Genomic DNA, 16118 nt, shown 5'->3' with positions numbered 1-16118 from the left:
TGTTCTTCTCCAAACTCTTTCAGTATTTGACCATTTGAGTACAAGGTGAATAATCTCTGGGATAAATTCTGTAGTAAAAAAAACAATTCTGTAGTAAAAGCACTCTTGTACTTCACAGTGGTACCTACAACTTGCTTATCTAAAGAAAGGCAGTGAAGCAGGGGAAGGGTCTGGGAAACAAGTCTTATGAGGAGTCGCTGAGGGAACTGGGATTCAGTCTGGAGAAGAGGGTGCTCAGGGGACATCTCATTGCTCTCTACAACTACTTGAAAGGAGGTTGTGGTGAGGTGGAGGCCAGCTTTTTCTCCCAGATAACTAGAAATAGGATGAGAAGTAGTGGCCTTAAACTGCACAGTTCAGGCTGGATATTAGGAAGAACATCTCAGAAGGAGTGGTAAGATACTGGAACAGTCTGCCCAAAGAGGTGGTGAAGTCACTATCCCTGGAGGTTTCCAGGAAGAGGGTAGATGTGGCACTGAGGGACATGGTTCAGAAGGCAAGTTGGTGATGTTTTGATGGTTGGAGTAGATGGTCTTACTGTTGTTTTACAGCCTTTACAATTTTATGATTCTCACTTTCCTGTTTAGACTCTCTATATTATTTACACTTCAGGAATTAAGAAATATTATTTTTTTCTCTTCCTTTTCCTGATAGCAGTACAATATTACTAACATTAATTAAGTTTTGGTCTACTTGAGAACCTAGGAGCACACTAAGAGATTTATCTCCCTCCTAATTGCATCAGGTCAGTTAATGCAAATATCTTAGTTCTGCAAAATCTTCTTTACACTTTATCAACTTGTAATCCAAATTCAGCTATTCTACTGACATAAATGAAACACGCTGCCTGAGGCCCTTCCAATATAAAGTTTTCCAAATACTGTGATAATGTAAGGTAGATGAATGTTATTTTCTCTAAGCATGGAATCCACTTGACAGTTTTAACCAGAAGTAACAACTTCAGTTGACATTTAAAGTTTTCTTGTTTAGAAAGGGGATAATGTGACAAAAATGATCTAATGCTGTGTGATAAATTTGTAGATTGTACCATAAGTTTCAGCAATGTGAACTATTGCATTCTCAATGAGAAATTTTCTATGTAAATAGCATTTTAAGCAGTACATTCTAATAAAACAATACAGGAAACTATCTTCACCTTAATTTCACACATAATTTAAAGATTGTCAACTTTTATTGTTGTCCAGAACACGGGTTTTAAAAATTAAAAAAGAAAAAATCTCAATGTACCTCATTAATACCATCAGTTTTTTGGTCTCAGGAGAATGAAGCACTCTAAATTAAATTAATAATAATAACAACAACATACAACAGCATTAATTCATAATTTTTATAAAATGCACATTAAGTTTTTATGTTAGAAAGGATCTCTTAAATGTTGGTGAGTTTGCCTGTTTTTTATCTATACTGTCGAAGCAACATTCTGCATACCACACTACCTGATCAGAATCATAATTGATTGCCTTCCTTGTGATTTCATGTCAGAAGGGTTTCAACAGAGTTACGAAGCTTGTGTGAGTTATTTCTAAGTAGTCTATATCAATAACCTCTGAGCCTATTTCTTGTGACACTGCTCATGTTATGCCCATGAGATGTATGCCAGGGTTGGTGGCTGTTTCCATAGAAACTACAATAGCTATTTCAGTTAAGGGAGCTGGATAAGACAAAAATTTGAAAGTTTTACTTAGAAGGTATATATATTATATTTCTAGCTCTATCACCTATGAAGGTCAAAGACACAGAAAGACAAAGGCTTTCAGAAAGCCTTTACAAAGTATGCATTTGCAACAGCAGTTTCTAGACCACTTAATGTAATATGTGAAGTTCACAGGTTAGCATGAATCTATCACTGTTTATTCAGTGTGATATCCCTCAAAGTTCCATGAACATCATGGGTAAGACAATAAAATCAGTCCCAAGTACAAAACCTCTTCAATAACTTCAAATCTGTTCCAGTCTCACGTCAGACTGCATTCTTCCCACCTTCCCATCTCTCGCTTCTTACCATTTAAATACTAAACTCCATTGGCAAAGGTGTTTTATTTGGCCCTCAAGATTACAACCTCATAAGCTAGTAACAAGTAGATTACTTAATTTTAGACAGCACAATTTAGGGCCAGTGTTAACTAAGCTAACTCGGATACCAGGAAAAATACACCTGTGTTGGTACACCTCTCCAACAAGGCTAGTTCCCACCACTGTGTTTAAACAAGGTACCATTTTTTCACGACTGCCTTGCATGCAGCAACCACATAAAGAGAGCTCAGGCTCTGCAGCACAAACATAACCTTTTTGTCATTGGCTAGAATTTCACACAAAAGAGGTTTGCTGCTGCAAAGGAAATGAGTTGTCTTTCTTTAAGCAGCTTCCCTAGTACACAGGAGGAAAATAAGATCTCAGAATGTACCAATGTTCTTCTCCCTAAGCCTCAGAGCTCCCAGCTTTCATATGAAAATGCAATTGTAAACAGTAGTCTTCAAAGACTAAGCCCATATTTTTGCAGCATTAACACACTGAGTACTCCAGACATCTTAATGGTACTGCACGTTTATCCATAGTGCATCTATAACTAATACATATGTCAGTTTAATGGGATTTTCATTACAGTAGTAAAGTGGGCATTTCATGCATTTATTCAGGTTAGTACCTTTGCAGTAAAAATGCTGATCATCCAGTCTATCTGCGCTTCCTGTCCATCACAACATATATGCCTAGAACACAGAGTTCACAAGGAAAAAAAATAAAAAAATGTAATGCAACTACAGCTACTAAAGACAAAATTTCTAGACAAGTTCAAATAGTGTTTACATACATTTATGAATGTTGCCAATATTCATTTTTTAAGATGCCCATAAAAAGATAGCAAATTATTATTATCTCAAATTATCACTTAATGCTATTTGAAGGCATTGTGTCTGCTAGATTTAAAGCATGTGTATAGACTTCATGAATTTTGAATGGAAAATTTTAAAAGTATTTGCTGATTTATGGCCATAGAGAGGAGACAGACACCTAACCTCCTTAAGATTCGCAAAATATATCAACCACAATTGTTTATTTAATTAGGAAAAATCTAACAAGAAGTCAAAATTTAAGCAAAATAATGTCTGTTGGTTTTAAAATGTTGTTATTTTGAAATGGAAAATTTCAAGAAACATTAAACATTGAAGTCAAAATAATTGTATGTGTTTTATGTTTACATACCACTGATGCTTTTCAGAAATCACTACAATTCCCCAGCTGAAAAAAATTAAAAAAATTCAAAATTAGTTCCAGAAACTCAAGACAGGAGCATTTTCCTGAAACTGTAGGCAATGATTATGTAGTGTTTTTTAATCTTTTTTATTTGTTTTTTGGAAGTTTCAAAGTGTATTGCAAATCTATTGAGAGTTTGATCGTTTATTTCACTCATTTTCCCCCAGCTGACTTACAGGTTATAAGCATTCTCTTCCGGACATAGGTTTATTGCCAAGTCCTGGAGATCATGGCTGACTGCCTGCCTTATTTTGGCAGCTGTACTTTTTGAAAACTGTTGGAAGCAAAACAACTACTAAGATAGTGTCCAAAAAGAAATCACAATGAAGTCTCTGATGTGAAAAAAAAACAACAAACAAACAGATACTCCTAGGGCTCTAGAAAAGACTTTGTGAAGTCTGAGTCTGAACGCAGACTGAAAATAAGCCTCAAGGAAATAACCTACCTGCAAAGACTCATTTATATACCCTTTGCTTTCTTATTTTGGACTACTCAACTACTTATTGTACATTAAACAGAAAAAAATACCACAGAATACCCCTCATGCCATCCTGTTAAAACAAACACAAAAAAAAACCAAAAAAAAAACACCAACACAAAACAAACATGAAAAACCCCATGATACCCAACCTCACCAACTTTTTCTTCACAATAACTATACTTTGAATTTACAGACCTTTTTGGAGGATGTTTTGATATGCCAGCTGTAAAGGAAAAGTTCAGACAAATCTGCTTAAAGGCTACAGCCTGCTTAGAATCCCCTTGGTAAAGAATCTTATTGTCTCAGTGTCTCAAGGCTTTGAAGAAGGAAGTACTAGAAACATCTGAGAGAAACAGGTGTCATTTTTCACTCCACTTTTCCAGAGACATAGTCACTGATACTTGTAAAGGGCATAATAGTATTCATCTAGGAGAAATATAAAAAATAATAGGTGTCCTGAAAAATGAAATCCTATGTTGAACAACAAGGATTGTCACTAAAGGCTACATCTAATAGCTTTTTTCTTCTCTTCCCTTTTTCTCGATGCAAAGAATGTGTGTCCACCAATGAAATGCAGGGCACATACTCTAAAATTAAGTGAGCTGGCAGCAAACGTATCCACAAGAGATAATACACTTAAGATTAAGGAAAGCCAATCAATAAAGTAATTTCCTAGCACAGAAGAGTTAACATGGAACACAAGGACAGAGATAACATCGGAACAAATAATATTATGGAGGGTAATTTAATACAGAATACTTCAATTGGCTTCTCAACTTTCTCCAGATCCACAATGTTTTATGTTCCCTTTTTGCTGAGGCACTACAGTACCTTGCTACATGTATTTAGTTTCTTTTCTATTCTTACTTTGTTGGTGGCTTCATCTTCTTTTTCACTCCAAGATAAAGCTTCAGTGAATTGACAGGCAATACTTTTTCAGGTTTGCTAGCCTGCAAATAAATTAAGATTTTAATTACTGTATCAGGAACGTACAAAAGGAGAAAAAGCCATACAACTCTCATGGCCTGAATCACTCTTCTCTAATAGATCATTGTGCTTTTTCCCTCACTTTCTTTCCCATTAGCAGAGGGTGCCAGTCACTACTACAAGCAAAAGATAGCAAGAACTTGAGCTCAACACGAAGCCATAAAACTATAACAAAATTTAAATAACAGAGATGTGGTGGTGAAAGTCACAAGACTGGAGGGCTACTCTGAATGAATGCAAACTCTTCAGGAGATACAGTTAGCAAAGATGAAGGGAGGGCTGCCTTCTGTGATAACGGCTCTCTTCCAAGGAATGTCAAGTGTCACAGTATTTCCTCCAGACTACATAATTAAGATGAAAAAAAAAAATAAAAAATAAAACAATCTTTAAACAACTGAAGAAAGTAATCGGACAATAGATCCCAGATTTTACAATGCAAGGGAGGATAGGGCTTTTCTTCCCCAGGTAGTCTCATGGAAGCAAAACACAGCATGACAAGCAGACCAGTAGATTTCTAGAGGGTATCTATCAGGATTTTTTCTTGATACTGGCATTGGATGGGCCAACAGTGGGCAGATGCAAATCTGGATCTACTACTCACAGATGGCAGTACTGACTGTAAAGACCACAAACTTCTGGTACTTAAGATCCTGAGAAGAATAACATCGAAACGTTAGCAGAGACCAAGAAGAGCAGATTTGGGCTTATTCAGGAAGCTAAGAGTTCTGTCCATGGAGGAGGCAGCTTTCAGGGGTAAAAAAGCTCAGGAAATATACTTAAGGACAGCATTTGCCAAAATCAACGATTCATGTCAATACTCAGGAAAACAACTGGAACTGTCAGATGAGTAACCCAGATGGTTCTGGTAAAGCTCCAGCACAGAAAAAGGCAGCATACACAAAGTGACAAAAGGGAGAGGTTATGAAGCAAGAAATTTAGAAATGCTGTTTAGGAAACATAGGTACAGTGGTTGGACAGCCAAGGCTGATTTGGAGTTCAGACATGCTAGTAAAGCTACAAAGATGACTAGGGGAATTAACTGTCTCCCAGCCTCGTACTCCCTGGGGAAATCCTGGAGCAAGCTTCTTAGAACACTTTTCTGAGTACACGGAATTGACAGTGCTACTGGGAACATTCAGCACAACCAAGCTGATTGATTTCTATAGTAAGATGACTGGATTTGTACATGAGCAGAGAGCAGTGGATATCAATTTACCTCAACTTATCAATGCTTCTGACACTTGTCTCCCAAAATAATCTTCTATTCAAGTTGGAATATTGAGGTCTCAATGAATGCAACATCACTATCAGTAAAATGCCACTTGCATGAATACACTCAGAGGTTAATGGTTAATCAGACATACTCTAACTGCAGGCTTGTGACAAGGGGAATACTGCAGTAGTCTGTTCTGTCCTTTATAACATCTTCAGTAATCACATGGAGGAGTCAATCATTAAGCTTGCACTGCAACCTATATAACTAGTCGATACACTTGGGAATATGAGAAATTTGCAGAAGCTGAAGAAATGGGACAACGTGCTCTAGGAAATTCAACAAAGATAAACATCAAATCCTGTACTTGAGAAGAAAGAACACCCTGCAATGACTCTAGAGAGTAGCTGAAGTTTTTCCCCTTCTCCTTTGCACTTGTAGTCCTACATCCAATTTTAGGTCCACCAATGAAAAAACATTCTTGAGTGATTTCAGCAGATGTCCACAAACCTGTGTGGGGGCTGGAGCACTTGATCTGTGATGAGAGACTGAGAGAGGTTGGCTTGTTCAGCTGGGAGAAGAGATGGCTTCAAAAACCCACAAGTAGGTCTGGGTAGGTTACATAGAAGGGTATTCACAGTGGTGTGTGGTGGGAAAATGAGAGTCAGTTTGAAACTAGAGAGTTTCAGACTGAATATGAAACTTTTGCATGAGGGGAGTCAGGTATAGGAACAGGCTGTCCAAAGAAGTTGTGCTACCTCTGTCCTTGGGAGATTCCAAGACTCAACTGGATCAGACCCTGAGCTACCTTTTGGACCTCATTTCTGACTCTAACATGAAAATGGCAAGATGGCAAGTTGAACCCCAGATCTCTAGAGGTTCCTTTGAAATCAAATTAATATACAGTATCATAGAAACTTCACTGTTTTGATAATTGTTGAATAAAAGAAACATTTAACAGAATGCATCTCTACCTGCATATATAATTTTAATTTGTTTTCAGTGAGAATTCATAAATTACTTATTACATGCAATCTTATTAAACACCATTTTTTCCATGTGTAGCGTCATCTCTTTCTACTATTCATTTCTGACTACATCATAAAATTTAACCAAGACTATTAGTGGTGGATAAACATCTCTTAAAAACAAACAAACAAAAATCTATGTAAGTTATATTTTCAGCATAGTATCTCTTTTTTTTTCTTTTTTTCCTTTTATTTCTTTTTATTTTTTAAAATATAAAGCTATTTAAAAGTAACACCAGCAAAATTTCCTCCTCAGTTTAGGAACTTAATACTTTATGAATCAGAATGGCTTAAAAAGCAGATTGCAAAGTAGTACAATAACTGTACTGTATCATAAACTTTTTCCAAGTTGCTAATTAAGCTTTGATGGGCTTATTGATATACTCTCACATTTGTGCCAATTTGAGTGTTAGCAATAAATTACAATACACTATTTTTGACATTCTGGGGTCATTTTAACTAGAATAATATCCACAGTCTCACAAGACTGCACTTTTTTTTTTTTTTTTTTTTCCTGCACTTGTTTAACAATGAATGTGCAAGTTTACAAAAAAACTCCCATTATACTGTATGCAGCATGCAGTTCTAACTTCATATTACTTCTAACACCACTATCTACAGAAGGTTTTCATTTTATTCACAGCACAAGGGAATGTATGCACTCATAAACATTTACAAAGCTAGTAATATAGCATAACCAAAATAGCTAAACCAACAAATTGATGCAAGCTCTATTTACTAAAGCCTCTGAAATAAGGACCTTAAAATCTTGTACTTCACTAAAAGCTGCCATTTAGTATAGAAACATTCATCTATTTGTCTGTCTTCCCATTTCTACATGAAAAAAAAAAGAAAGTTTAAGAGAGTGTTTAGGATTAAACTACTGTAGAATTAACTGTACCTTCATATCCTTGAAAAGAAGTAAATTTCCTTCTCGTAATACAAAATAACGCTCCTGAAACTTGTTTCCAGACAGTAGTTTTGAAGGTTCTTCTTTGTACTTTAGATAGCCAGCTTTCACACTACCTTTCACATTTCTCTCTATCAAGAAAGTAAAAAACTCTTTGTTAGAATCTATTCCAACTTTGGAAACTACTACTTATTTGTAAGTGTTCTCAGTATTAAGGTTTATGAAAACACAAAAATTGCACTTTAATTATTTTAGTAATAAAGGCACTCAAATATTAACACCATGATGATTTTAATGGGGGAAAAATGTATTCTATGTTCACTCCTGCGATAACACAGAAAGAATTCACCAAATAAATTAAAATAATCTTCTCAGCAAATAACATGCAGTTGTGTATACAAAATACACAAAGAAACACATATATTTAGGATATGTACATATTAAAACTAAAGACTGTAGTCTGCTTCATAAATAAATAAACTTTGCAAAAAAATAAATAGTTTTTTATTAAAGTAAGAACTACTCAAGTTCATTATTTCTGACATCTGATTACACAAATATACTTTGAAGTGCTTATAAAAAAATAACAAAACACAGATTCGTTTGCCATTCCTACAGCGTAGTAAGACTTTGGGACTAACCTGAAAAGCTGTATCTTTCCTACCAGCTGTTCAAAGAGTCTGAATAAAATTATTCCTTGTACTAACTCTATTCACAAAAAAGATAATTAAAAACTATGAATCTGTTTCCTTCTTGATTTATATCTTACAACAAACTGGACTTTAGAAATACTTTTAAAAATACAATAGAAATTTTAAAAGGTATTAAACTTCTTTGATTTTGATCAACTGCATTCTAATCAGCATGTTTGCCTTAAAAAGAAAATCTCAACATAAAATTTCCCACTATTTTCTTTAGCTTACAACAGAATCTATTTAAAAAAATAAGATCAAAAGCCTGATTTCTTCAGCTCTCTGTGCTAACATATGATAAAAAAAACACACAAACGTGAGCATATTTCCTCTCTGCCACTATGAGTATTTGTTTCGTGTTCAGAATGAAATATGAATCCTTATCCACACCAACACGGGCTTTTTTTTTTTTTTTTTAAATATGCTAATTGAGAGAAGCAGAATTCTGTACAAGTTAGTATATATTTATACACACAGTTCTCAAAATGACCAAGAAAATGCCCACTTCCTAAGCTTTGTAGCATTCCCACCTTGGCAAATCTAGGATTAATCAATCTTGCAAAGATCTTTAGAAAACATGAAAGTGGGGGGGAAAAACAAACAAACAAACAAACAAAAAAAACAAAAAAACCCACATATGTTCCTCTGATTTATGATTTTCTGTATTCTTTAGAGGCAAGTATTCCACACTCAAATGACCAGTGCATGTCCTATCAATTTTTCAGGTATACATTTTGTAAAGAACACAAAGCTTTCCAGAACTTTTCCACTACTAGGAACTGGAGGCATTTAATCCATTCAGGGTTGATTCACATTCAGTATAGAAGTTTGTGTTTCAAAGAATTTCCCTGAATAATAGCCCCTGGTTCTCAGATATCAACACTTCCCACTCAAATTATACAACTCTTTACCGGGAAAAAAATCAAGTACCTATATACACACTTTATAGTGAATCTATTCTCACACATTTTTCTAACAAATACATCTTTAGTACGGGAAAAATTCAGGTAAGGAGAAGATAAAAGGTTTTGAAATAGAACTATGCCGTACTGAGTATCTCTCATACCAAAATGCAATGTACACCCTGCCCTGCTGAACAGCTCTTCAAAGACAGTGCTTCTGCAACAGGCATCAAAAGCTACAGAATAAATTGCCAGGAGAGAATAACTAAAGATTTGGAGGAAAATGTAAAATTCACAACAAATATTCTAAAACATCAATAAGAATAAACCATTTCATTTCCTTGAAAAGAAAAATAGATTTCTAAATGAGAAAAAATATAAACCTATACCTCAGTACAATGTTTGGTATTGCAGAACATGAGAAATTAACTTGAGAATGAGAAAATGTGTGAAAGAGTTATGAAAAAGAACAAAGTATACTACATCTAGATGTACATGGTAAATGTTTCTCTGACAGGGATGGCCCTGTTAAGTTGCTAGAATGAAATGAGGCTAACAGAGATGCTTCTCTAGGCTCACTATTGAACATTATTTAAAATATTATTAATGCCTCTGGATGAAGAAAAATATTGATGACACAAAATTCTGAAATAACATTAACAGAAAGAAAAATAAGGTCAGAAGAATCATAATTTAGTATGTAAGATTCTAATAAAAATCACAGAAGAAAGGAAAATCCAACAAATTCAATTATAAACATAAATATGATTACAGCCCTATGAATTTTAATGAAGAGAAAGAAAACCGTCAACTCAGTAGTCCATTTGTATAGGCTGAATCCACTGCTAAAAACCACAATATGAATAACAGCAGTTGAACATCTGGACTCGGTCCAACTGCTCAGTTAGTGATGAGAAAATATCTACATAAAGAGGGTAAAAGAGTGACAAAACCATCCTTCCCTACTGGCCAGCAGATCTTTTGTGTGTACTTTGGGATGGAGTGCTCCAGGATAACCACAACATCTGCCTCCCTCTGGAAACTGAAGGTTTTTCCCCACTGGTTTAATCCTGTTCTTTTCTCATTTTAACAGTATATGGTGATGGAAGTTCAATGTTAATCTAAAGACATCTTTTTGCCTTGAAGTAGATGCTTATATGCTTTCAGCATGTACAGGTACAAGACTAGAAATAGAAAAAATAAACATGTAAATTCCTGCAACTACAAAATGAGGATGACTGATTCAGGTCTTCTAGGCAATTTTGCCTACACAGTATATGCATCGTCTTGCTGAAGCTAGTGAATTTGTGCATTAGCTGCTCATTATTGTTAATATTTCAGAGCAAATCTAGAAATTAGTCTCAGAACCTCTACAATATATAATGATTATAGAACTATTTGTATTTTAAACACTTTCACTTTCCCAAAGCAAGAAGCAGTTATAAAATCTAAAGCTTTAGAAATTAAAATTTGTTCACCACACAAAAGCTCCCAAGAATAGCAATTCCATATTCAAGAAAATATGTTTGTTGTATACGAGGTTACTCTGAGATCAATACTGCAAGTTTGGAATATGGCAGAAATTAAATAAATAAGGTTTTAATTATTTTAACATGAGAAAAGGGAACCAATAAATGTAAACATTCAGTCATCAAAAGGTAGTGTGTCTGTACTAAGGTCAAACTGAAAAGAATTGATTCAAACTCAATTACTGTGATGGACTAGGAGAACAAATGGGTATAGAAAGCAGGTGGAAAAGAAGGTGGGCAAATGTCAGCTCTACCCTTTAGATAGTACTACATTTTGTAAATTGAACTTCAGACACTAGCCTCATCCTTATGTGTTTCTCGGAACAGTGGTTCACACACACTCCTTACAAGCCATTCCCTTTTTCTGATTATTCCTCAACACATAGTGAGGTGATGGGAGTTCATATATCAAGCTTTTAATGAAGTAGGCCATTTCACTCTATTCACTATCAGCTGCAACACATTTAGAGATAGTGAAACTCCAATATAAAAGCCATGAATAACACACTTGTTAAGGTTTGTTCATATCTACGGAATAAAGAATGATGAGAGAAGGCTATTACTTTCAGAAGAGTAAGCATAACAGCATAACTTTTACTTTTTGAAATCAAGACATAACAGAAATACTGATGGAAAAATTAATATTTCCTTTCATGGGGAAACTGCATGCTTTACTGACAGCATACAGATTTCAACTGGTTGAAAACAGAATAGTCTTTTTTTTTTTTTTTTCTCACATTGAACTTCTGAACTGTTTCTCTCAAAATAAATGCTGTACATTTCAGATGGGAGATCTAACTCTAGGTATAATGCAAAAAAAAAAAAAGGTATGACAGGTGGCTTATAAAGTAGAAAAACAGGATTTACATTTGAGCTGTGTTTCCTTTCAAGTGTCAGGTCTAAGCTCTTCATCCTTTCTAACAGCCACATGCTGTACAAAAGTTGCTTATGTCACTCAAACTAGTTTGGAGGCATCAGAATATATAACAGAAACAATTACGTTTAAAATATAACACACACACACACAATGTATATATGCATGTATCTAATCCACTCACAGGGAGCAAGTTTGGTATTTACGTGGAGGGACTGTGAACATGTTCACAAATTGTGAGCTGAATGTATGATTTCTGTTTACATATATGTTCACATGGCATACATCATTTGCAGAAATGATGTATGGTTTTGGTTCTGTATTTTAAGGAAGTCAGTACAACTCTTAGTAAAGCACAGGCTTTAATAAAATACCGGTAATTCAAATGTTCTGGGACATTTTGCTTCAATGAAACAATTATAAAGGAATTGCCATTTCCTGTAGGGACACAAGGATATCCAATTAATAAAATATACATATACATACCATTGTAGAGTTTCATCATGTTTGCAGTTAAAAATCTCTTTATTATCAGATATGCAGTGCCAGGCTCAGGTAGTGAACTCCAGTGAAGAACCTGTTCTAGAACATTCTCTGTGTAATGCAGTGGACGTTCTGAAGAGTTTCCAGGAAAAAAAAAAAAAAAAAAAGAAGAAAGTTCAAATAGGAAAACCAACCAGAATTGCAGGCCCTTAGAAGTTACAAATTCACTGTTTGCCTCATTCAGTTTAAGCTAAGCTACTGGAGAAAAAACACTGCTTTCAAAATAAGACAATTAAGCACTTCATTGACTTTCTGGAGCAAGATCTTTGCTGGCAGGATCTGCATAGGTAATGAATACTAAATTGAACAAGCAGAAGTCAAACGTTCAAGCAATTCTTTTGTATTTAGTTGTTATTCTTTCCTTCAGTAAAGATGCTAAAATACTGCTTTCAAACAAATGCAAAGGTTAGATATTATCACAGGGCATATATCAACACACAATCAGACAGTACTGAGAGCCACAACTATACTGGGCTTTGTAAGTTTGGGCTTTATACAAAAACATATTGTCATAGTTCTCAGTGTTCAGCAGTTGAAAAAAGCCAGAGTATTCAGAGTACAGTGGAAAAAATAAATTATAATACCAGCATAGACTACATTGTGTGTTAACAATCAAAGCAGATAGAGACAGATACTTGGTTTTGTTCCATTCCTTTAATTGTAAGAGAAATGCAAGAGGTCTTACTGAGTTTTCTCCCTTTTTGAGACGCTTGGATTGCTGAAACATACATTTGTTGTAAGATCTACCCAAAAGAGTAATTTTGAGACCCTATCATAGAACCACTACAGTGACACAAAAGCGCAAACGGTACTCTATAGAAAACTCTAGTTCATATACCAAAAGAAAGTTGGAAGCACTTTGCAAATAGTCCCTAAACTTGCATTACCAAATCATGCAGAAATGTGAACATGATACACTCTGTTGTGCAGCCTCATGTATCACACTACAGACACTGATGCAGTTGGAGGGAGGTTGCATGGAAGAATCTCCCTCTGTATTGTACTACTCTGTAACTAACTGCTCCTCCATGTGCACACCCAAGCCTGCAAGCAGTAAGCACGGAATGTAATCTATGGAAAGCACAGACTTGACAATGGCTTTGCATATCACAACTTAGAGCAGTGGATGCAAGAGTCCTTTTCTCTCCAAAGGAAGATTTTTCCACAAGTTCTAAGCTCCCACTTTCTCACATATAATGTGGGTCAAGTCCTGAGAAAACCTGAATACAACACTTGCAAAAGCACACCTGTGTGACATTATTGTGTAGAGTCAACCAGTCTAGCCCTGTATCTCCTGATAGCCAAGGGGAAAATTACAGTGACAGAATCTTTGGGGCTGTCCGGCATTACATTCTAGCAAACATTTATGAAAACACCAGAGCTCTAGGATGCATCAACCACATACAAGCCTATTTTAAACTGCTTAACTGTATTTGTTATATCACATATATCAAGATTTTATTATGCAGACTTAAAAACAAAATAGCCTAACAAAAATATTTTCTTAGCAACCATTTTATAACCCCATTACTTCTGGCTTTTTTGTTTTAAATGGCCCAACATTTTAATTTCAGCATTTGGGAAACCATCAACTCTTTGATGTGCTGGAGTCAAAACAACTTGTTGCCTTTGTACAAGAGAGGAAAAATCCATTTTAAGGAGAGTAACTTTGCAAATCAAAGGCAGCAGGAAACACTGGCAAATCACCACAACTTCCTAGAACACCAGCATTCCCAGAGTAAATACCTACTGTTTTATTTATAGTTACATTTAAGACCATCTGTCATCATGGATTACACAGTACATAAATCATCATGCTGAAATGCATTAGCTACTTTACTGGCAACCCACCTCATTTACAAGCTATCCATCAAGTACAAATTACTAAAAGAAACATACACCCTATTTTATAAAAGCATATGGTACTGAAACTTTCTGCATTAGGTTAGATAAAATTATCAATTATTTCATGTTTTCTGTATGCAAATAATTTAGTTGATTTTTAATACTGCAATTTCAGTATTTTGAACAGCAAGCAGTCAACACATGCATCCAATTACCCTTTTACTTAGGTCATCATATGCTAGTAAATATCTCAAACAAGTCATTTTAGTCTTAAATTGCAAAAAATATCAGGAGAAAATTACTTTTTAGAAAATACAAGAATCTAATTTTCTTGAATTCTCAGGGTTCATCTTCAGGGCAGCATATCTTAAAAGACATTTCAGGAAAACTAAAGTAAAGTAACTTTCAGAAAACTTCAGGATTGAGTGATACAAACCAAATATTGCCATGTACCTGACAGGTACCGAACTGTGGCAGGAATATAAGCAGAAAATTTTCAGCAAGACACTATGGTAACTGATGTACATTTGAGTAAAATAAGCAAATGATGTTTCTATCATGTCATGTCAAAAATCCAAACTACTTGTTGATTATGTAACACCCCATTAAATGATGAATGTCCCAAAAAAATATTGATGTAGGAAATTAGGAAATATTTATTATTTCAGTTCTTCAATGCCATATTTGAATCAAGGATTGCAAGGAGCTATCTTTTTCTGTTAGTTCATTTCTTTTTCAGCCTTTTGAATATCTGGTAGGTTCAGCCATATGATCAGTACCTCTTACTACTGCTGTTATATTTTAAACATTATTTCATTTTCCTGTCCTGATGCACAGATTCTGTCACAAAGGGATCCATCAAGGTATTTCATCAACAGTCAGCATGGAATCTGGACTGGTGGGAGGTGGTGAATTAGGACTTTATTGACTTTGCTATTTGTTTGTCTGTTTCATTTTTAGTATTGAATATTTGTCATTTTCTACCTTACATCATAAATCTCTTTTATTTCAATGGGATACACTAACACCTTACCAACACTGACATTCCTATATACTGCCTGCAGAGTCTTTCTCCAAGCTTATTTTTGCTAATCTTGAAAATATATTAGCTTACAATATCTTTTTAGCCTAAAGGAAAATTCTAATTGCTACATGCAAATACCCCACTAATCTGCCAAAAGGTCTGTCTGTTGTACTTCTTTATAGCTTCTCTTGGCTATATCTCCTTTAGTTTTCTTTTACTTATAAGTGCAATACAGCAAGTTTAAGAAGATAAAACTCCCTGTTCTTTTTTTCTTTTTTCTTTTTTTTCCATTACTCCGTTAAAATCAATAAGGTTTCTAAGGGTCTCATAGGAATTTTGAGGAAACTTCCAAATATAATAGATGCTAGTATTCTTTGTCAGTTGACACCCACATATATGAACAACTAAATGAACTCTGTGTTAAAAGTCTGCGTGCATACAACAGGACTGCAATATGCAAGGATCATTCAGTTGAAAAAAAAAACGAGCATACTTTTTCATTCTCATTATTGTCACTGTCAAAGTCAAGACTGAGTGCATCAAGAATATAATTATCTTTTTAGATTTACTAGTAAGTAGATATGAAGATCAAGAACAACAAAAGAACTCTATTTATATATTTTTTCTGAACTTGAAAATAGCTATCTCCTGTAGAGAAATAAATTTGTCCACAGTCTACTTCTGTAGCAGGAAAAAAAATACTAAAAACAACTTAGTCTGAAGGGCTATTAGAGGTTGATTCTTACTAAAAGCATATTTCTGTCCCCCTCGGGTAAATATACATTTTTTTAAATCAGGTGACATCGGTGAGAATTCA

At 34.8% G+C, this 16118-nt stretch overlaps 1 protein-coding gene across 5 annotated transcripts in view; it reads right to left on the bottom strand.

Moving 5' to 3' along the window:
- Nucleotides 1–16118, bottom strand: part of ARAP2 (ArfGAP with RhoGAP domain, ankyrin repeat and PH domain 2) — a 115387-nt gene that overhangs the window by 11306 nt on the left and 87963 nt on the right. For 3 of the 5 annotated variants that reach the window (XM_015862518.2, XM_015862520.2, XM_015862517.2), the window contains 5 exons: nt 12376–12504; nt 7884–8023; nt 4622–4704; nt 3223–3258; nt 2666–2729 (listed from right to left, as the gene is read on the bottom strand). In XM_015862518.2, coding sequence (XP_015718004.1) covers nt 2666–2729; nt 3223–3258; nt 4622–4704; nt 7884–8023; nt 12376–12504 — 452 coding nt within the window. Of the gene's footprint in view, nt 1–2665; nt 2730–3222; nt 3259–4621; nt 4705–7883; nt 8024–8551; nt 10671–12375; nt 12505–16118 lie in introns of those variants that run through there. The other 2 variants (XM_015862521.2, XM_032444250.1) reach the window with 2 other exon arrangements.

The sequence above is a fragment of the Coturnix japonica genome, chromosome 4 (assembly GCF_001577835.2).
Source record: "Coturnix japonica isolate 7356 chromosome 4, Coturnix japonica 2.1, whole genome shotgun sequence".
In the NCBI taxonomy this organism is placed as follows: domain Eukaryota; kingdom Metazoa; phylum Chordata; class Aves; order Galliformes; family Phasianidae; genus Coturnix; species Coturnix japonica.
This window is presented reverse-complemented; position numbering and strand designations above follow the sequence as displayed.